The 22,565-nt window shown below is 41.6% G+C and overlaps 1 protein-coding gene across 2 annotated transcripts in view; it reads left to right on the top strand.

The window, feature by feature from the left end:
- arhgef12a (Rho guanine nucleotide exchange factor (GEF) 12a) overlaps positions 1–21,170 on the top strand; it is a 65,723-nt gene extending 44,553 nt beyond the window's left edge. For both annotated transcript variants that reach the window (XM_061681534.1, XM_061681533.1), the window contains 36 exons: positions 1,790–1,888; positions 3,228–3,277; positions 3,449–3,506; positions 3,614–3,783; positions 3,910–4,029; positions 4,528–4,632; positions 4,754–4,885; positions 5,040–5,138; positions 5,253–5,363; positions 5,444–5,542; positions 5,647–5,689; positions 7,566–7,671; positions 7,754–7,891; positions 7,983–8,015; positions 8,806–8,920; positions 9,005–9,110; positions 9,184–9,387; positions 9,463–9,601; positions 9,676–9,708; positions 9,786–9,937; positions 12,000–12,146; positions 12,229–12,314; positions 12,910–13,035; positions 13,161–13,275; positions 13,643–13,743; positions 13,837–13,914; positions 14,766–14,841; positions 14,911–15,078; positions 15,164–15,251; positions 15,463–15,540; positions 15,637–15,731; positions 15,805–16,002; positions 16,552–16,782; positions 19,482–19,705; positions 19,776–19,848; positions 20,670–21,170. In XM_061681534.1, coding sequence (XP_061537518.1) covers positions 1,790–1,888; positions 3,228–3,277; positions 3,449–3,506; positions 3,614–3,783; positions 3,910–4,029; positions 4,528–4,632; positions 4,754–4,885; positions 5,040–5,138; positions 5,253–5,363; positions 5,444–5,542; positions 5,647–5,689; positions 7,566–7,671; positions 7,754–7,891; positions 7,983–8,015; positions 8,806–8,920; positions 9,005–9,110; positions 9,184–9,387; positions 9,463–9,601; positions 9,676–9,708; positions 9,786–9,937; positions 12,000–12,146; positions 12,229–12,314; positions 12,910–13,035; positions 13,161–13,275; positions 13,643–13,743; positions 13,837–13,914; positions 14,766–14,841; positions 14,911–15,078; positions 15,164–15,251; positions 15,463–15,540; positions 15,637–15,731; positions 15,805–16,002; positions 16,552–16,782; positions 19,482–19,705; positions 19,776–19,848; positions 20,670–20,680 — 4,007 coding nt within the window. In that variant the 3' untranslated portion in view covers positions 20,681–21,170. The remainder of the gene's footprint in view (positions 1–1,789; positions 1,889–3,227; positions 3,278–3,448; positions 3,507–3,613; positions 3,784–3,909; positions 4,030–4,527; positions 4,633–4,753; positions 4,886–5,039; positions 5,139–5,252; positions 5,364–5,443; positions 5,543–5,646; positions 5,690–7,565; positions 7,672–7,753; positions 7,892–7,982; positions 8,016–8,805; positions 8,921–9,004; positions 9,111–9,183; positions 9,388–9,462; positions 9,602–9,675; positions 9,709–9,785; positions 9,938–11,999; positions 12,147–12,228; positions 12,315–12,909; positions 13,036–13,160; positions 13,276–13,642; positions 13,744–13,836; positions 13,915–14,765; positions 14,842–14,910; positions 15,079–15,163; positions 15,252–15,462; positions 15,541–15,636; positions 15,732–15,804; positions 16,003–16,551; positions 16,783–19,481; positions 19,706–19,775; positions 19,849–20,669) is intronic.
- The last annotated feature ends 1,395 nt before the right edge of the window (positions 21,171–22,565 follow it).

The following is a 22,565-nucleotide window of genomic DNA, read 5'->3' as shown; positions in this document are numbered from 1 at the left end:
CACGTCATGACAATAGGCTTTACACGATCAAGATTTTTGGGGCCGATCAGCGCGTTTAAAAAATCGATAACCAATCACCAATCCGATCACATGACGGAGAAATGTGTCTATTTAAATGACCTGTTCATTTACTGTATATACTTGTGTACTTAATTGCTCCAAAAATTATATTTACAATAAAAAATTATCTTTGTTCTTCTATTTGTGCCAGTGAGGCATAGTGACAGACATAACAAATAAATAGTCTTCTATTAGATGGCAGGAAGTAAATACAGTAATTAATCTATCCACTTTTTGTGACATTTTTGTTTGTTGATGTGCCCTGAGATTTTTCAATTATAAAATATGTGCCTTGGCTCCAAAAAGGTTGGAAATCACTGCTCTACTCAGATCGTGTATTCAAATCAGTAAGGTCAAACCAACATTACAACATGACAGAAATAATGGCTGTTCGTGATACCACTAGCTTGCTGGGCCTGATAACGTTTTGTTGCCTGCTTACGAGACGTATCGTATTCAAAGTATGGAAACATACCTCAAGCAAGCCTTAAACGAACGTCCGCTCCTCTCCTGAGCACCATGCGGTGGTATCGCAATACAAGATTTTATTGCAGTAGTCTGACATAGTGCAATCGCGAAAGAGCACTTTTGTCTTGTAGTATGATCCGGGCATTACATATAGTCTGACTCAGACGTGTTGTCTATTCCACACCGCCGACATGTTTTTTTTAAATAACTTTAATGGCCGTCAGATATTTACAGGACTACGCCAAATGACACGCGACATGGCTAAAAATAAACTAGCTTTTGGTTTAAAATATACTGTGCACGATGGGAACGCGGAGTAAATGTCTTTTGCGGTCATTGATCGGATCGGCGAATTATGACATTAAAGCCGATCAGCATAAAATGCTAATTATCAGCCAATACTGATAAGTGTGATAAAATTGGTGTAAAGTCTACATGACAGTTGGTGAAGCGGCAGCAGCACTACAACGCTTAGTTATAATCAAGTGGATAAAGGTGCTCGCAAACTGTATCGCTGGGTCACTAGGAAGTTAACTTACACACTCACGTTGAAAGAAATGAGATCAACAACAGCAATAAAAACAGATCAGTAAGGACGAGAGGAGTGCTGGGTCGTGACCACCCACACTGCTGCTGGCAGCCAAATGGCGTCTCTAAAAGAGGCAGATGCTGTTCATTAGCGCCAATTTTTATTTTTGTTTTCGTTTACACAGTAATTATTGTATGACTATTTTATGCTGGAGAAACAAACAAAACATTTTTTATTGAGCGTTTTACAAGTCGGCAAAATGCCTAATTTCCGTGCCGTAAACCTGGGCCAGTGCGGGAAATGAATCGGGTACTCACTAAATATAAAGAAATTAACTATTAAAGAATATGTTAGAGGCTTAATCAGCATTTTGTCATCTCTAGTATTGCCTTGGGTGAAAGTATATTTCTTTTACAAAAGAAAAAAGTTCTGGATAAGTATTATTTGTACAAGTATAAGCAGAAGTTCACCAGTCTCATATTGTTGCTCCACAAACTAGAAAGCACTTAGACCTTTAATTTTAATGATGAATGACAAGGGTATATGATCACAAGTGACGGGTATAATGGCAGCGAATGTCTGAAGCCAATGTAGTCTAGATCTTTACTCATGACTTCATATACAATATAAGATAACTTTATTTAAAAAGTGTAAAAATATGAAGATGGTAACATGAAAAATGTGAGACATTTGATAAAGACATTGACTTTCCTGTCTTTATCTCACTTGCAGGTCTGGTCCAGCGATGTGTCATCATCCAGAAAGACGAAAATGGCTTTGGGCTCACAGTCAGTGGCGACAATCCGGTGTTTGTGCAGCTCGTCAAAGAAGGTGACACAAGACTCTCAACTATTCTCATTATTTTGTTACAATGACTGCTGCGAGGAACTGAGGGAAGTCTTTGTCGCCGTCATGCACTTGAGACGCAATTAAAGCTGTGGATTGTTTATTTCCTGAGTCGTTACTGATGAGCTGCATTATCATGTGCAGTTTTTCTATGAGAGGACTTTTGACAAGATACTGTATGTGGTCACTGCAGCGTGTTGCTGACTGTGTGTTGTTATCAGGCCACGAAGAGAGAACTGTCATCACTGTCTTTGTTTGGCTGTGCTGCTGTTTGCTCTTAGAATGAACACTTAAGAAGCCCACAAAGTCACATCTGGATAATGAAGCATTGTTTTGATACACTGTAGATTTAGGGGTTGTACAGACAAGTCAACTTGTTCGATTTGTCGACATTACTACTCCACAATAACAGTGTGACGTCAACTAGTCAAATGAGTGTTTTTGGTTTGATGAGTGCCCTGAATGAAATTAGTCAGTCACCAATATGGGTTTTAAATTGTCTTCTATTTTCTAAAAATGCAGCTTTGGTAAGTGAGGAAGAACCAGTAAATGACCAACCTCCACTATCAAAGTGGAAAGAAAACTAGAATTTGTCCACTGCACAAACAGGTCTGTGACTGTTTTAAACACCGATAATGCCCACCCTGCCACGTAGTGGTGGTGGTAGACTTAGAACAAGGACAGTACTCCCCGTTGGGCAAAACCTTCAAACATTACCTGGCTGTCCCAGTGACAGTCACACGGAGCGAGAGGATTGTTTCTCTGGCTGGAAAAATTCTGCGTAAATCTGGTGTTTGAGCTGTACATTGTTGGTGAATATAGATTCCTGCAAAGCATTCCTTCCTCCTGTGATTCTGTACTGAAAAAAATTATCAGCCACTGGTTGACTTGACCTTTATCACATTGAGTATCGACTTAAAAAAACAACTGCTGCACAAATCAACACATGCAAAATTCAAGTCTAATTTGTTGGTCATTCTAAAAGTGAAACAAAACAAATGTGCATTCTTCTAAGGCTGCATTAGCTAGTACGTTTGTATTTATGTATCCGTCTCATACCAGTCATAAGAATTGAAATGGTTTCAGCTTGACATGAATTGTAATAAACCTGTCTCATACAGTTCCTAAATCCTTTGTTTGGGTTGGACCTGTGAAACAGGTCCTTCACGAAATATAACCACTGTTATGGTACTCAAATAGCTGCTTTGGTCTGTCAGGGTAGATTTATTTATTTATTTTTTGCAAGTGTTCGGCCTAAATCAATCTGTGTTCCTTTTCTTTTTATTATGTTTCTATAACGTTCTTATCGCTGTGTGTTTGCCAGATGGTGCTGCAATGCGGGCCGGCGTTCAGACAGGAGACAGGATCATCAAGGTAGTGTATCTACCTCATTTTTTCTTTTAATGCAGAAGTCCAATGTTTTTTATCCAAGGCCTAAGCAGGCTGTAGGCTGCCACCTTTTGGTCAGTCACTCCTCAGATGTGCATGTTTTGTTAAGAAAATTCTAAGTTTGGTAACTTACATAATGCCGACAATGTATTTCAGGTTAATGGAACCCTTGTGACACATTCAAACCACATTGAAGTGGTGAAGCTTATCAAATGTAAGTTATTTTTTCAACAAACGGTAGATAGTATTTAGACTTCCTGTGGTATTGAAACATTGCTTAAATTAAACCTAATTCCCCCACCACCCCGCCCCCCATTGTAGCGGGAGCCTATGTGGCCCTCACAGTACTGGGTCGCCCTCCGGGGCTTGCCCAGATCCCACTGTCTGAAGCGGAGTCTGAAATGCTGGGTGTTAGCATTTCCTCCCCAAATTCACCAGCAGCCGAACGCCCATACAGTCCTCATGACCGGCTCGCCTCCACACCTCAATGGGTACTGCACTTTACTTTTTCTTAACATGCTCTGTGAACAGACAAAATGTGATTTGAGATGAGAGAGTTCTAAAAGCTTCTACTGATTTCAGTGTATTGTTTCAACTGCACATCTCTTGCTGCCCAGGCAATGAAGGAGGAGCACATCAGAAACCCCTCCCCCAAACTACTGAAAGACAACCTGGAGGCTCAGAAACACATTCCACAGCTGCAGGGTCAGCTCTTCAAGACCACCGGTGCAACACAGGTAGAACAGATCTCACCTGCAAACACTCATGGCTTGAAGACCTGCAGTCAGTCAGTTATAAAGGGACACGACGTACAAGCAACCTCCTGAAGGGCTTTGTGCGAGTCAGTGTAGAGCATTTAGGCTCCAGACAAACATTAATCCTAATCTTATTTGAGGATTAGGCTTCAGTTGAAAGACACTCTATTGTACCCGTACCATCTTTATGTAGCACATTACCGAATCAGTTGTCTAGGTGGGTGGTTATTTACTCAATTGCAGAGAGTACTGGCCTTGGGTGTCTGTTGTAGTGCAATAATAAGAGTATTATCAAATATTATATATTTCGTTATGTTTGTGTGGTCTACATTGTTGTGGTTGAAGTCATCTCTTTATTTTTCATTGTCCTATTAAATATGTAGCAGAGCCTTTCTTTTGTATTTTTGAAAACATTTCAGTATATGTTACGCTGTGATGTGTTTGATTTGTTCACAAATGAATGTCTCCGTGGACGTATAGGAGGCTGCTCCAGGTGGAGATGCAGATGATGGTAGCATGTTTGAGACTGAGCACACTCTTCCGGCGGGAGACCAAAGTGCTGACTTGTCCTGGAACAGCACACCTGTAAATTCATCCGTTTGACTAGGCCTGAAAAAAACAACCTTGTCTTTGCAATAATGCAAGACATCTATTTGAAATATAGGATTGATTGTGAGTATGAGGTTATGTGTCTCACTACCCACAGATTTCTGGGTTTGGACTCGGCTCTCCAGAGAGTTTATGCCAGAGGGAATTGTCCTGCCCCAGCCCCAAGAGCACACCCAGGAATAGCTTCAACTCCTGCCACTCCCCAGACACTGAGGATGCCACTGATCTGGTACTTAAAAATTGTATCCCCAACATTCTCCCTCTTCGTCTGTACTTCATTGTGATTGCCTGAGACTTTTGACTACAACAGTCTCCAACTGCACAGTAATCAGATTTTTTAAAGAAAGCACTGATTCTACAATGTAGCACTGTATTGTCTCCAGGACTCACTGTCTCCCACCACAGTCAACAGTCCCTCCTCTCGCCTTGTCTCGCATATCATTGGAGCTGAGGACGATTATTTTGATTCTGACCAAGAGCAGGTAAGTCACCATCTTGACATTCACCGCTTTAACAAACTGCTGCCCTTAAATGACCATATACTATTACATCTTATGTGTCTGTTCTTCATCAGTGTCCATGCCTTTCTCTTGCAGACAAATGGCCAGTTTAACCGTTTTACCAGCATTGAGCAGCTCAAGTCTCGGCCCGCCCACCTCGCAGCATTCATGCATCACGTCATATCTCAGTTCGATCCAGCCCCGGTGGTACGACCCTCCACACATTTTGTTTTGATTTAGTCGTAGCGCTTTGTGTGTGTTATTCATTCATTATCTCATGTCCCCAGCTGTGCTACCTCTATGCTGACTTGTACAAGCAGACCAACTCCAAAGAGACCAGACGGGTGTTCATGGACCTCCATACCTTCTTCATTGATCGGGGAGCAGTAAGCACACCTTATTCTTCACAGTCAACACAGGCAGAAAAAGATGACACACTTTAACTATTACTATCATCACAGATATTTAACAGTTGCCCTTTTTCTTTTAGCACTTGAAAGTGGCAGTTCCAGAATCAATTTCTGCAGATCTTGGTAAGTTTTTTCTGCCTTCTCTTTGTTTCTGCTCCAATATTATGGGACACTATATTTATTTTTCAGCTTTAGTACTTGGGCTGGTTTAGTTAAAGACAGACAATCGAGCTGTTTTTGTACCGATTATGCCTCTTCCCGACCAAGGACATCAAACGCCAAACTATCTTATGTCTTGTAAGATTATCCTATAAGATTATGCTTTAGTTTGAGGTATGTTACGAGTGGATTTGTCCCGAAAATTGGGTCCAGTATGGGTTGGGGCCGACAATCTTAAATATTGAACATGTTTAATATTTACAACCAAAAATCTTCGTGTGTGGGCTAAAGCAGACGATTCTGCAAGTCATTGTGACGTGTGTGAATTGTGATGTGAAATGGAATGCAGCCAATCAAGAAGCGATCTGACTGACAAAGAAGAAAGCGTCCGTAAATAATAACAAACACGTCATAACCGATGTCGTATTAGGTGTAAGTGGGTTCCCCAGACGACAAGAAATATTTTTTCTCACAACACAGTCATTCTACAACACTCCCACCCTTCGGCAATGCTAAGTCAACATCGACGTATACCAGGAAGTGTTTTACTGTCTTCGTGAGATCACGTGTGATCACGGGAGATTTCTGCTTCAGATGACTTTTTTCTAAATCGGTGGTGGAACAGAATTTTTGTGTCTGGCGTAACATGTTGAGATTATCGGTGCACACCACACACAATGACCAAAATTGCAGCAACTATTTTTGTCAGGTGCGTGACAAGCTACGCAGACATGCTGCGCGGGGCAATTTGTCGGTCACGTGATGCAATGCGGCGTTGGCGACCGCGAGAGTATAAATTGGCCTTTAGTGTCCTCAGTTCCCAAATGTTTATTGAATGTTTATTGAAAATGTGTGGCGCATTATGAACCGTAAAATGCAACAACGGAGACCCCGGACTGTTGAACAGCTGAAGCTGTACATCAAGCAAGAATGGGAAAGAATTCAACCTACAAAGCTTCAACAATTGGTGTCCTCAGTTCCCAAACGTTTATTGAATGTTGTTACAAGAAAAGGTGATGTAATACAGTGGTAAACATAACTCTTTCCCAGCTTTTTTTGGAACGTGTTGCAGCCATAAAATTCTAAGTTAATGATTATTTGCTAAAAACAAATCAAGTTTATCAGTTTGAACATTAAATATCTTGTCTTTGTCGTGTATTCAATTAAATATAGGTCGAACATGATTTGCAAATTATTGTATTCTGTTTTTATTTATATTTAACACAACGTCCCAACTTCATTGGAATTGGGGTTGTATATGACTGATTACTGAACAACCATCATCATTATTTTCTTCATGGGTATGTTTTGTTTAATGATAATGCTTTTCTGAAATGCTTGACCATCTTGAATCCCATTAAAATAAAATTAAATGTGTTTTGCCTGGCCTTTCATGTTTTCTTTAAAGAATTGTACACATCTTACAAATTCAGCTTGGGTAATCAAACATATGAGCACCACTGTGTGTTTTCACATTTTCTAAATAAAAGTAGGGCTTTGAACTTTCAAAATAAGAGCAAGTAAATAAAAATAGAAGTATTACGTGTTCAAAAAAAGTGCTTCACTTCAGAATAATTCTTTGAAAAACAACATTGTAAAAATGCATTATCCATAGGTAGAAGAGTTCTCCAGAATTTTGAGGTCAACTTTGGGGGTGCGTATTATACATGGGTGCGCATTATACACGAGAAATTACGGTAGATGCCACAATGCACACTCCCCACCAAGTTGTTCAAGCAAATACTTTCAAGTTTTGTTTTACTTCAATTGGCTCCTTTATGTGCACATATCACAATTCTATGATTATGCTTTCAACATATGTGAATGCATGTGTTTGCAGACCGGCGGCGGACAGAATTGATCCCAGAGGAAATAAACAGACAGCATGTTCAAACACTGCAGGATTCTTTGCTCCCTGACATCCAGAAGAACCTTGAGGATTTCAGGTAGATGTGGTTCTGACATTGATGTGTTTTCAGAGATTTTCAACCTTAACTGCATTACATAACAATGTGTTTATGCATGTAGACAAAAGCGCAGTATGGGCCTAACCGTTGCTGAAGTGGAGCTGGGAAGGCTGGACCAAGAATGCGTGAGAGATCGTGTCACCCTCGAGCGTGAACGCTCTTATGCTGAAAATATCATCACCAAGATAGAGGATATCCTGTAAGTGAAGCAAATATACAGTGAAACATGAAAACACTTCACACACAGACTTGGTAATAAACAGGCACTCAGAAATAATTTGTTTTTGTAGGGTTACTGCTCAGACGACAGAAGAGGAGAAGTGGTAAGCTGATTTTAATGGTGGGACAACTCATGTGGACTGTATGAATCTATAAAGAGGATCTGTAAAGTAATTCAGTTCATACTTCCATTAGTATTTCAACATCTGCATGGCAGCACTCATTTTGATGAGATAATTTTTTTCAAAATAAGAACAAAAAAAGACACTTCTGAACCCTTTGCTTAATTATTTACCTACTGGTATTTATATCAATTGAACAGGCCATAGATGCAATATCTATCTATCCAGCCATCCATTTTCCGTACCGCTTATCCTCACTAGGATCGTGGGCGAGCTGGAGCCTATCCCAGTTGACTCTGGGTAAGAGGCAGGGTACACCCTGAACTGGTTGCCAGCCAATTGCAGAGCACATATAAACAAACAACCCTTCACACTCATATTCACACCTACGGGCAATTTCGAGTTTTTCAATTAACCTACCCTGCATGTTTTTGGGATGTGGGGGGAAAAAACGGAGTACCCACGCAGGCACAGGGAGAACATGCAAACTCCACACAGGCGAGGCTGGATTTGAACCCTGGTCCTCCGAACTGTGAGGCAGATGTGTTAACCAGACGATCACCATGCCGCCCACCATGCAATATGTTTACATTAAATAATTCAGAATTTTAAATGATTGAAAGAGTTGAGGGTGCACCGCCATATGGTGGTAACATTTCCCAGATGGTATGTGATGACATATGGTGCAAGTTACAATATGAGCTCCTGATCTGTTTGTATTACATTGTTTTCAATGTCACAAGTTCCTGTGTTCACTTTTTTTTCTGTTCAGCACTACAATGCAGTATGTCATTTATACATACATGAAGCACCTTGGTGTGAGGGTCAAGGAACCTCGCAGTCTGGAGTCAAAACGGGTCCGGATCAACTTCCTTCCTAAGATTAAGGTATTGCATCTGCCCATTTTTAATAGTACCACTAATTTCCTCATACTAACGTTTTCTTTTACCATATGAATTCCTTATTAATAGAAAAGCATTAAGACAGAAAAGGATGGAGAAGAAAAGGTGAAGAAGCCCAGGTTTCCCAGTATTCTTGGACCTCAGCGTCGGCCAAGCCGCATTGAAGCCGCATCAGGTGACCTATGAAAAATCATGACCTCATTCCAGATACATTTTGAGATTCTGACTACCTTCCTCTTTGCACTCAGTGGGCAAAGCCCTTGATGGTCGGCCCAAGCCTCAGAAGCAGTTGTCTCAGCCTAGTCTTGGGGCCAGCGAGCACATGGATGGGGGTCGTTTAAGGGGCAGCCAATCCAGCGAGGGCTCTGAGCTTACACACTCCACGTCTGTCACCACCTCGTCCCCAAACAGCACCCCCTCCAGCTCTGACGCGAGCCGAGACACAGACTTGGGTAAGCTAGTTAACCACTGACTGCGAGTGGAAGGAGCGAGTGAGATTTCGTTTTCAAATCTTACTTGACTTTCAGGTGGGACTCCAACTTCAGGATCCACCAGGCTGAGCGATGGTCTTCAGCCTGACCCTCTTGATGGGTTGGCATACCCAGCATCGCACTTTGACCTTTACAGCATGGACCAACTCCAAGAGGATGACAGAGAAACTGACAGGTGCCTGAACAGTAACATTTATTAGCTATTTACTATTAGCACTTCCATTTACATTTAAACAAATAATGTTGTAGAACCCATGAGGGAACGCCAAAGGCCATCAGGAGGTGAGGTTACGTTTCTTTGGTGTTAATAACCAAAATCTAGACGTTCGGTGGTTAACGGTCCATCTGTTTCCTGCAAGGCTCGAGGGTCTGGGTACTGGTGATGTCCAGAGCGAGGATGACCAGGGAACAGACTCGGAGCATGACCCCCTCAACTGGCAGCAGCTAGTGGGACGCGAGGTTCTGGCGGGTCTCAGGCCTCTTGAAATCAAGAGACAGGAAGTTATTAATGGTGAGGATGTAGTATTATTAATACACTACATAAAATCTCCATCTATTCCGAAAGAGAGCAAATTAACATAATATTAAACTTTGGGGGATTTAAAAATAAATAAATGCATCCATCCATTTTCTGGACCCCTTATCCTCACTAGGGTTGCGGGCTGGTGGAGCCTATCCCAGCTATCTTCGGGCAGGAGGCGGGATACACCCTGAACTCGTCACCAGCCAATCGCAGGGCACATAGAAACAAACACATCACATTCACACCTACGGGCAATTTAGAGTCTTCAATCAACCTACCATGCATGTTTTCGGGATGTGGGAGGAAACCGGAGAAAACCCACCCAGGCACGGGGAGAACATGCAAACTCGACACAGGCGGGGCCGGGATTTGAACCCTGGTCCCCAGAACTTAGACGCAGATGTTCTAACCAGATGAGATTAACTTTATTAGTCCTCTAAGGGAGAAATTTGCATTAAAAAAATAAATAAAAAAAACTATAATACAGTGTTCCCCCACTAAATTAGGGCTCGACTATGTCGCAGATTTTTTCTGGAACGTTGTAATGAGAGCGCGTTTTTTCGTTCCTTCCCACCATAATAACCAGCTATTGAACTCCATGCATTAGGAATTACTGCCATCTTGGGGTATTAACAGCACACATCACTTATCAATACTGTACAGTATTTTCTATATATTTTAGGCTTGCAAATTTTTGTGTTAAAATCTGTGTCCATTGTGTTTAAAAAAAAAAGTGTTTTAAATAATTTTAAATGTGCTTAGGTATGTGGAAGCGATAAAATTGGTCTTGCAATCTTGCAGATTTTCACTAATTTTGCGTAGATCTGGAATGTATTCCCTGTGATAAATGGGGTTCACTGGTTGTTTGTTCCATGATCAAAGTATCTCAGTCATAAAAACCATCACTGTAAAGGCAATATTTAATGTAACATTTCCACATTCATACAGACATACTGTGGTGTCAAAAAGTGTTTGCCCCTTCCTGATAAAATTTTTTTTGCATGTTTGTCACACTTTGTTTCCCATCATATAACAAATTTTAATATAAATCAAAGACAGCACAAATAAGCACAAAATGCAGGTTTTAAATGTTTTTTATTATTAAGGGTGAAAATGATCAACACCTACATGGCCCTATGTGGAAAAAGTGATTTTTGGAAGGTGTGTGTCCCATTACATCTGGGGTAAACTAAACAACGCGTTTCAGAAAAAGAAAATCATACCAACAGTAAAATACGGTGGTGGTCGTGCAGTGGTCTGGGGCTGTTTTGTTACTTCAGGACCTGGACGATTTGCTGTGATAAATGGAACCATGAATTCTGCTGTCTACCCAAAAATCCTGAAGGAGAATGTTCGTGACCACAAGCTGAAACAAACTTGGGTTCTACAGCAGGGCAATGATCCAAAACACACCAGCAAGTCCACTTATGAATGGCTGAAGAAAAACAAAATGAAGACTTTGGAGTGGGCGAGTCAAAGTCCTGACCTGAATCCTATTACAATGCTGTGGCATGACCTTAAAAGGGCAGTTCATGCTCGAAAACCCTACAATATGACTGAATTACAACAATTACAAAGGTCAGTTGGCCAAAATTCCTCCACAGCGCTGAAAGAGACTCATTACAATTTATCGCAAACGCTTGATTGCAGTTGTTGCTGCTAAGTGTGGCCCAACTAGTTATTAGGTTTAGGGGGCAATCACTTTTTTCACAGAGGACAATGTAGGTTTGGATGTTTTTTTTGTCTTTGAGTAATATTTAAATTTGTTTGATGATGGGAAACATTTAAGTGTGACAAACATGCAAAATAAATAAGAAATCAGGATGGGGCAAACACTTTTTCATACCACTGGTAAGTGTCAAAATGTGTTATTAACTCCTGTAATATTAGTTCAGACATTCCTTTGTTGTCTATTATTTCTGTCAAACTTCCCCGAGGAACGTTCCAGTTAATGCAGAAGTATAAGAGACTGTTAATGGGACATCGCCTGCGTTGCTGGCAGTTGTTTCCTATTTGTGTTTTTTAATGAACATTTTCTTGGCATTTGCAGAGTTATTTTATACAGAGCGTGCACACGTGCGGATGCTGCGAGTTTTGGATCACGTCTTCTACCAGAAGCTTTCAAAAGATGCCATCCTGCCTCCTGCCGACATCAAACACATCTTCACCAACTTGGAGGAGATTCTACAACTGCATGGTACGCTCACACAAACACTCGCGTGCACACACAACACTCGCACACACAGTGACGAACTGCTCGCTTGTGCTTTTAAATTCAGTTTCCATTCTGGACCAAATGGCAGCAGTTCGGAAGCGAAACGAGTCGTCAGTCATTGATCAGATAGGCGATGACTTACTCTTCTGGGTGAGTACAGTTCTCAGGCTGTGAAAATGCGTTTCTGCTTTTGATTTTCAGAAGGGTTGATGTGGGAAATTGATGGATGGCAAAAGAAAACATGGGATTGCTTTTCTAACTTTCACATCTGGTCATTGTGACATATGTACTTAGGAACATGACTGTTGGATTTTGTCATTTTATAATGTTTAAATAATGTGTTAATATCTGGTAAACAATAAAATTAAAATAAAATAAAATAAAACAACTTAACAATTCATGCTGCTACACTGGATGCTCAAAGGAACTTTCAGTGGTTATATCAAACAATGCATTTGACTGACTTAATGAACGCTGTATGCAATGTAGCTTACCAACATTTCAGCAGGCAAACTTGTCCAAAATGTCTCTACAGGGCATAAGTAGGCTAAACGCTCCCTCCTGAGGGCCTAGTCTACATTTTAGCTGTCTCTGCCACGAGGACTTAAGCTTGGCCCCCTTCTGAGAGTTTCTGTTCAATGTGGTGGTTAAATGCGGTTTCCATGGCGACTGCCCCTGACCCACATTAACTGAGCCACTGTCTGTCTGCATTTGCCCCTTCCTATCTCGTTGTGGGCGCTTACAGTTCAGTGGTGGAGAGGAGGAAAAGCTCAAACAGGCTGTGGGGACGTTCTGCAGTAATCAGCCTTTTGCTCTGGAGATTATCAAGACCAAGCAGAAGAAAGACTCGCGCTTCATTTCGTTCATGCAGGTAAATAAGATGACATTATGAGTTTGATGTAAACATAAAGGGGCCTTTCAGTGAATGCTCTCAATTATTCATGCAAGCATTTACAATCATTCAGTGTGCTAAAATGGACCCGGTGTGCTTCTCAGGAGGCGCAGAGTAACCGATTGTGTCGGCGACTGCAGTTGAAAGACATTATTCCTGTTGAGATGCTGAGGTTCACCAAGTACCCCCTGCTGCTGGACAACATCTCCAAGTACACAGGTAAATCCCGTGTGGCTCTCTTACTGCCTGTCTAATGTTAAAGCAGAGCTTTGTATGGCAACATGCCAATGATTAGCAAATTACAGATGGGAGATTATCATTTTAATGAACCAGGAGGAACGGTGCACAGTTAAGCAAATGTATCGCTCATTATTTTGTGCAATAAGCCCCCCCATGTTCATTGCAGTCCACGTCTCATGCTGAGAAAGCACCAACGATAAAGTTCAACTATGTTTTGTGCTCTTCTATTGCCTCACTGTTTTCTTTATACTGGGTTAATGGATGCAGGGAGTATAAATTTGGTACCCCGCACCCCCACAGAATCAAGATGGCCTCATTTCACCACTAATGTCATATTATTTTTCAGATGATGCAGTGGAGAAGGAGAAAGTGAAGCAGGCAGCCGACTGTTGTCGAAAGATCCTCAATCATGTAAACCAGGCTGTTAAGGAATCAGAAGACAAGCAGGTATTTTTTTTCCCCAGTCATCAGATGTATTTTGTCAGCTTGTGGCTCTTGCTTAAATGGAAAAAAATACTCTTGTTTTCCCCCCTTCTGTAGAGGCTGGAGGACTATCAGAAAAGACTGGACCTGTCCTCACTTAAGCAGACGGACAACCCAATGATCCTGGAGCTAAAGGTGACTTAGCAGCATGAGCTTTGTGGCAGCTGGCGAGACTACTTGTTCGGTGTTGCGATTTTGATTAGCCACAAATTTCAATTGGGTTAAGGAGTTAACGCTTCAACTGTTGTTGCGTGAACAATAGCATGCTACGAGGTATAAAATGACGCTGTTACAGGTTACGAACTGTTTCTCCTCCCCCAACAGAAGAAAAATCGAGAAGTCAGTTTCAGGAGAGCCTCTGATTTAGTTTCAAGTTGATGACGCGCCGGGCAGTTAATTGAAACATGACATCTATTCGAGTAGAGGCCACTATTTGATACATGTTGTTCTTGTTTCACATTGTGGCTATCATAATAATAATAAAATGTATTTGTAATATACTACATATTTTCTGGAGTATCCATCCATCCGTTTTCCATACTGCTTATCCTCACTAGGGTCACGGGCGTGCTGTAGCCTGTCCCAGCGATCTTCGGGCGAGAGGCGGGGTACACCATTAACCGGTCGCCAGCCAATCGCAGGGCACATATAAACAAATAACCATTTGCGCTCACATTCACAGCTACGGGCAATTACACTCTTCAATTAACCTACCATGCATGTCTTTGGGATGTGGGAGGAAACGTGAGTACCCAGAGAAAACCCACGCAGGCACGGGGAGAACATGCAAACTCTACACAGGCAAGGCCGGATTTGAACCCGGGTCTCAGAAATTTGAGGCGGATATGCTAACCAGTTTGCACCGTGCCTCCCTTTTCTGGAGTAAATATGTCCAATTACTTGTGCCCATAATGAATTAAGGTAAGCTTATTGGATACTACTAATTAATAATTGACTTATACTTCTGTTCTATTTTCCTCCATCAGAACCTGGATCTAACCAAGAAAACCATGGTGCATGAGGGGCCACTGTCATGGAAAGTGAACAAGGACAAGATCATTGGTTTGTAATTTGCAAATAGAAAAAAAATCTTTCGTGGCCATCTGATCTTTTCTGTCTGTGTCCTCTCAGAGCTGTACACTCTCTTGTTGGAGGACATCCTGGTCCTGCTCCAGAAACAAGACGATCGTCTCATCCTCAAGTGTCACAGCAAGAACTTGGCAGGGACCGCCGACACCAAACACATCTTCAGCCCCATCATCAAGCTCAACACTGTGCTGGTGCGCTCCGTGGCTACAGGTCCGCTCGCAGTCCAGCTCTTGCAATATGATTAGATCCTCTCGGGTAGACATTCAACTTAACTTTGCTTCTTTTGTCCTGCCAGACAACAAGTCCTTCTTTGTGCTTTCCATGTCTGAGAACGGTGCACAGATCTACGAGCTGATGGCGTCCACAGTATCGGATCAGAGAACGTAGGACACCTTTTGATTAATCTGCGGCTTCTTCTCTTTAGCAGTCATTGACCACTTTGTAATACATATTACTGCCACCTGCAGGATTACAGTGGAACATTAAGTATCCCAAGGCTTTAAAAAGAGGCTTAGAATTTTTTAAGAACATTTTAGGATCAGAATGTTTGCTGTTTACTAAAGGCTGATGTGATTCTTCCTTTCCATCCACCAGGTGGCAGAATTTGATCACACAGCGAGCTGAAGCCATGAAAGTCAAACCCCACATTGTCATACCTTTACCTCAGACAGAGTATGTTAATTCATCATCTTAATACAGGGGATCCTCCTAAAGCTGTCCTCAATCTGTGATCTTACTGTTTCCAAATTGGCCTAATTTGTTTGCCAGTGGGGAGCGAGACGGTGTGGAGATCATCACGGCCGGCGTCTCCAGGCTGAGTAAAGACCCAGACCGCACATCTACTGGCAGCACTCAGTCCACAGGTGACTGGGCTCACAACCTCCTTCAATAGCATCAATGTACTTGGATGAAGGTTTTCACTAACGATCTTCTCAGATAAAGAGAGCAGTCCAGCTGTGAGGCGTGTGACACCAAGCCCTTTACCTGCTAGCAATCCTTACGAGGCGGAGAAGACGGAGGAAGAGGAGGAGGAAGGTTTTGTGGACCCAGAGCTTCCGTACCGAGGGACCGAAGATTGCAGCGCAGACTCCTTTAACGTGTTTCCCTCCAGAGCAGATGAAGCGATGAAAACATGTACGAACACAAAGATTATAGACACTCAATAATTCTGCCTTTAACAATGTAATAATACTTTGTTTTAATTGACACTGCATATTTGTATGTACACAATCATGAGCCCATGTTACATACACATCTGTATTCAATAGTTAAATTTTTCAACGCAAACAGACCACCTTCACGTGAGGCTCATCAATAGTATGAGCTAACATTATTCCCTGATTTCATTCGTTAGCATTATGCTTCCGGCCGCATCCTATTTGTTATGTTTAAATTAGTATTGCTGATATTATAATAAGCAGACAGATTATTTCCTGTGTATGCTACATGTCACAAATCATTACATTTTTTGTTCTATGATTTTCACTGATCAACTTCTGTAGTGGCATAACCACAAAATTAAAAAACAGCCTAAATAAGACATATTTTCGCAGATTCAATTTTGAGGCATATTTCTCGAAACTTGTAGTTGAATTCCAAATGATACAGCTTTGCCTTTGGAGGTTTCACTACACCGTTGATTTTCTTGGATGTAACTCTTCTTTTCTTGGTTTTGTCATCCAGTGTCGGCATTAAAACAAGTGTTGGTGACGCAGCTCATGTCGCAGGAGGCTGCAGAGCGAACTAAGCGCTCCACGGGAGCTCGCCTCCTCAGGACCACCTCCCTGAGGACGCCAGTAGAGAAACGTGTGATGGTCCACAATGGTTCGGAGAGGAACACCTCCCAGACCGAGGACCCCACCCAGGACTTGGGCTCCGGCGATACGGGCTTCTTTGATTCCCCTGAAGATTATGGTGAGTAATCTCGCTCATCATCCTTAACCTTCCCATCGCAGCGAATCTAGAGTAATTAGCTAAACCTCATAACTTTGCATTACGAAAGTCCACTAGCCCAATACATACACATAATGGGAAAGACCATAGACAGGCTGGTGAAACCCCCATTGGTATTGCGGTAGTTATGAACCTTTTAACAACTTAATGGTAGCAACTTGGGGTGCACGGAATAAACGTTATAATCGGTATAAGGTATACATTTGGGCGACCCAATCAATCACAATAAAGCTTATTGAGGATGTGATAGTATCTGTCTCAGTATAAAAATGGCTCATGCATGTCTGGTCACCGAGCTCCCAGGCAGCGCTATTTTATTTTATTGATTTATTTATTTTTACCGGCTCCGAGCTGGTTGAAAGACCAGTGTGTCCACGTGCATTACTCCCTGCTTTACCACCTGCTCAGAAAGGAATGTGGGAATGGTTACTTGTGCTGTACCAGCCAGCACAGTATGAGCTGCTGCTAGACAGCGAACGGCTAACACTGTCCTGAGCCTTCCAGTGTTGAGCCGCCCCAGTGTTGCGACTGTGAGCAACTGAGCACCTTGAAAGCGAGTGCACCGGTGAAAGAGCGGGGAATGGGGAAAAAAAGCCATCTGTTGATCGGCTGGTTCGCTCTGGAGGGCGAGGCACGGTTGTTGGCCACGAATGTGTACATGTAGCGGGGGGGATGAGCAGAGCAGCGCAGAAGTTGGGAGGTAAAAAAAAAAAGTCGGAGTTTGTGCTGGTTTACTCGCTAATCCTCGCCTGAGCACCTCAATGCCGGATAACAAGCAACATTTATAAAAGTGTTGTTAATCACTAAAGGAGGACAAGAAGAAATTAACATAAGAAAGAAAGACGCATCACCACTTGGTTTTCATGGCGACTTATCGTATGCAAGTTCGTTGCCAGCTAATGGCAAGCAAAGACATGCAGCCAAGGTTTTTGAACACCTATTCCCAACTCTTGTCCAGGTTGCAGCATCCAGACTGATGTTTTGGGTTAGGCATTGAGAATTGTGAACCGATTGGAAGCAGTACTAACGTTTGTTTAGTTAAAACTTATGATAAAACATCCATCCATCCATTTCCAACACCGCTTATCCTGGTTAGGGTCGCGGGACGCTGGAGCCTATCCCAGGTGACTTCGGGCGAAAGGCGGACTACACCCTGAACTGGTTGCCAGTCAGTCGCAGGGCACATATAGACACGGACAACCATTCGCACTCACATTCACACCATCACTGAGTGGGAACTGAACCCACGCTGCCTGCACCAAAGTCAGGCGAGTGTACCACTACACCATCAGTGACAATGATAAAACAGTCCCAAATAACTATTTTAACAATGCGATATTTAACTTTTTGCTGATACATTAATTGATGAATATTAGGTCAATTGGGTTAGTTCCACACACATTGGCTTTTCGTTCACAGGTTTGATATTGATACTGGTTATAAAGAACTCAAATTCTTATATTTTTGCATAGTTTCCCACACTTTAAGATAATCAAATAAATGTAAATATCATACAAACATAACCCAAGTGAACTTAAAATGCAGTTTGTAAATGGTGATTTCATTTATTAAGGAAAAAAAAACTACGTGTGTGTGAGAGAGAGAGAGAGAGAGAGAGAGAGAGAGAGGAGAGAGAGACCATAAGACAGGGGTAATGTTGCCAGATGCACTGCCAAGACGGCAATAGAAACATCTGCAACTTAACGCAAGCTGAAATATCCAAGTTTGGGCAGTCACAATGTAAGAGCTGCATGACAAAGCTGTTGTTTTTCTGAGTCTGTAAAGTAAACACTCGAACGGCTGTCCCCCCCCCCCCCCCCCCCCCCCCCCCCCCATCCCCAAAATGAGTCACTTTGATTGGCCCGCAAAGGCTTTGTCTGCGGACTGCCTTGCGCTGTCTGATTGGTGTATTGAAGTGAAATGACACTCGTGATCACGTTGGATTGGCGCAACGGTGCCCTATGCGGAAGTCGAAGATGGAGCATGCAATAATGACTCAATAAAAGTAGCGACCGGCATGTCGATCATTGTAACGGAGTAAAAGTATTTATTCTTCTTTACATAAATACTCAAAAGTAAAAAGTATGCTGCATTTAAACTACTATGTACAATTTATCCAAAATGTTACTTAAGTAAATATAACGGAGTAAATGTAGCATGTTACTACCCACCTCTGCATATTGCCCAGCCCTGGTAGCAACACATGTATAAAGACAGTATTATAATACTCACAGGTATATATATTCTTCATCCTTTGCAAAAAAAATTACTAATATTGCTAAGTTAGTTGTGAATCTTTGTCTGTCTCTGTATTGTATTGACCCCTCCGCCCGTTTCCCAAAGCGTGCACAACAGAAGGAGCAACACAGAGTCCATTGAATTGAAGCAAATTTGTGGCAAAAACTGTTTAATTCATGACGCTCTAATTGTTTGTCATTACTGTATGTTTTTAGGAATACAATTCTAAATAGTGCTATTTTTTATATCAAATAAGAAACATTTTCGTTGCCGGTTGTTTGGGGGGGTTCCAACGTATTCATTTCCCTTCATTTCAATGGGGAAGATGATTTGAGATGCAAGTGTTTTATCTTATGAACATTGTCACTGAATAAATTAAACATGTATGTCAAGTGGCTGCTGTATTTTTTATTCTTTCTCAGCAGGATTTTTAGTCCTGGAAGGATACGGCGGGCCAGGGGAGAGCAGCACCGACGATGACTTGTCGCCCGCAGGGAAGCAGCTGAGTGTGTCGCAAGGCTGCGCCGCCGACTCGGGCATCAATCTGAGGTTCTCTTCGGCGTCGCACGCCGGCAGCCTCTCATCTTTTAGCAGACAAATCCTGTCTCACCTGCGAAACCTTCAGACCAGCCTCAACCAACTGAAGGTAACGATTGATCACAATACGATAAAGAATATTTACATTGGCCCATCTCATCATTAATATTTTCTTCCAGGACATTGAAGCCAAGTACAATAATCTACGTCAAAGGCCGGAGAGATCAAGCACACACTCAGATGGAAACAAAGGTAGCTCGACTGATGCTAGCAATTATTTTAGTGTCTTGTGTTTTGCAACAAATCAACATGAACACATTCACAAGCAATCAAATTCATGCCAAAGACAACAGACAACAGATGGTACAACAAACCGAGAACATTGAGGACAATTTAACCAATCAGATGCCTGTGGAAAAGGCACAAAAACAACACTGGGCAATTGAGTGAAAAGATAATAATTTTAAATCTAGTTTAGGCTAACGAAACTTAACAAATGCATCAGCTCATTTTAAGGCATAACAGTATACACTGGGATGTTTGGAATCATGTTTCTTTTAGTGCACATTTCTGAACATCCATCCATCCATCCATATATTTTCTTCTATCACTGTTATTTTATTTTGTACTTGAATTTTATTATTATTTTAACGTGTTTGTGAGGATGTGGCCTGCATCACCTATGTTTGTCTCATTATTTCCCTATTTTAATTTAATTAATTAATTAATTTAATGCATATTTGTCTCTCTCTCTCTCTCTCTCTCTCTCTCTCCCTCTCTCTCTCTCTCTCTCTCTCTCTCTCTCTCTCTCTCTCTCTATATATATATATATATATATATATATATAATACAATTATGAACCACTTTATTAATGAATTAAAAATAAAGAAAACATAAATGGATTATAGAAAGAAAAAGGCTAAATTAACTCTGCATGGTGCTGGTTTATACTTTTAATATTTTCAATTTTACATTTATTTTCTAAATTTTTAATTGTTCTTAATATGCCAGTATTTGTGAGGACATGTCCTGAGTCATCCAGCATTTGACTGTTTTCCTCCTCGCCTCTCCAGATAAGAGATAGTGGCCTGCACCTTCTGTCTCGGGGGGTCCCAAAGAGGTGTAGTTCCGCTACCAGCTTTTTGTGCGCGTGTGTCCTGGACATGGTGGACCTTCTATAAGCTTTTCCTCTCACTGCTGACTCAACAATGCCCCCCCCCCCCCCTCCTTGTTGCCACCGAGAGCAAGAGACTTGAAAGGGGCGGAGTCGCCTCCTCATCAGCACAAGGCAATCACTGATATTTCCACCTAACACCTCCCTGCAAGAAAGAGAACTGATACCAAAATGTACAAAGAAATGTGGGTTTATATACAGTGTGTGTATATATATATATATATATATATATATATATATATATATATATATATATATATATACACACACACACACACACATAAAAGCCTATGTATATATATATTTAGATATATGAAACACAAAGCAAGAAAAGGAAAAAATTAAGATAATGTATTAAGATTTTTTTTTTTATCCCAAGATGTATTTATTTTCTATTTGTTTGGTTCTTTTTTTTTTTGTTTTTTTTTTTTTTTTTTTTTTTTTTTTTTTTTAAAAGAAAGTGTTTCTTGCATTGCGTGCATGCTGTTGCTACTTTGGCTGCCTCTTCTTTCTTTCTTCTTCAGTCACTCAGGCTTGATGTGTTAGCAAGGCTCACCCTGCTTGCAGTTGAATCCCACTGAAAGAGGCTCATGTATAGACCCCACTACCCCCCATCTCTGTGTTGTCTTCAAAATGGACGAATTCTTCTACATGTGGTGTTGAACTAGAATGAAGAGTCGCCGGGGCTCTGATCTGGTCGTGTTGTATTCTTCCTCCTGACCCCCTCATGGATAGCGATGCACGATAACTATCGGGCCGATAACTATCGGAAAAATGACATCACACTTATCGGTCAAATGCCGAATCAAATGGACATATAACAAGAGCCATATCATTCAGCGGCAGGTTGGTTGGGAGCGGCTGCTGTTTGCATTGACTTGGGACAGTCATGGATGTTTTCACCAAAATTCTTCGCCTACAACACCAAAATTAGTCAATATCCGCAGTAAATTAGCATATGGTCGCCAGCATTTGCTGAAATTACGAACGTCCAGTGACTGAGTAACTGCAACGCTCGCGTCCTTCGGAGGGCAACGCTCGGCAAGACCCAGCAGCCTACGAAGCAGTGGACTCGCAAAGCAGTATAAGCTGACAGAAGACCAAGCGTTTGGCCGCATGCAGAAGCACTGTTGTCGCGGTTGGCTAACAGCTAAGGTAAACGCTACCTGAGCTGCAGAACACAGCTCCTACACATATTCCTTTGCAAAGTTCGCTCACTGGATAATTAGATCATCTACAGATGGACGTTCGACGGGGCCAGCGCGAGTCAATATCCACAAATCACGCGCGTCTGCCAGCTTGCTCAGGAGCAAAACCCCATCCCAGGCATTCTTCGCTCACCCACAAAGTCAAATGTTTTAAAATAAATATTAACATGAATGATCACCCGTTCTTGTTCTAAATAAAAAATGAATATTTGAATCTGCTTTATTCAAGTTTGAGAAGAAAAAAAGGCCAACTGCGCTTTATTCAAGTTTGAGAAGAAAAAAAGGCCAATATCATTACTTATACTATTGTTGTGCTGCCCTCACGACACGTAACTCTGAAGCTAGACAGCCAGCGAACTAATAAAAAAAAGCTCTACACAAGGCATTCTTTTCTTGCTTTCATGGAGGTCTCATGTTGAAACAAATATCGTAAATAAAATGCTCTTTTTGGATTTGAACGCAGGTTCTCAGAACTGAGGCAAATGTGCTAAGTCGCCCATCGTGCTGCCTAATATTTAACAATTCCAGTCCTCTCCAAAATAATTGGAACAGCAAGGTAAATTCCTTTGTTTTTGTTGTAGACTGAA

This window comes from Phycodurus eques, chromosome 7 (genome assembly GCF_024500275.1).
Source record: "Phycodurus eques isolate BA_2022a chromosome 7, UOR_Pequ_1.1, whole genome shotgun sequence".
NCBI lineage: Eukaryota > Metazoa > Chordata > Actinopteri > Syngnathiformes > Syngnathidae > Phycodurus > Phycodurus eques.
Note: the sequence above shows the minus strand (reverse complement) of the source record. Positions and strands in the feature narration are given on the sequence as shown.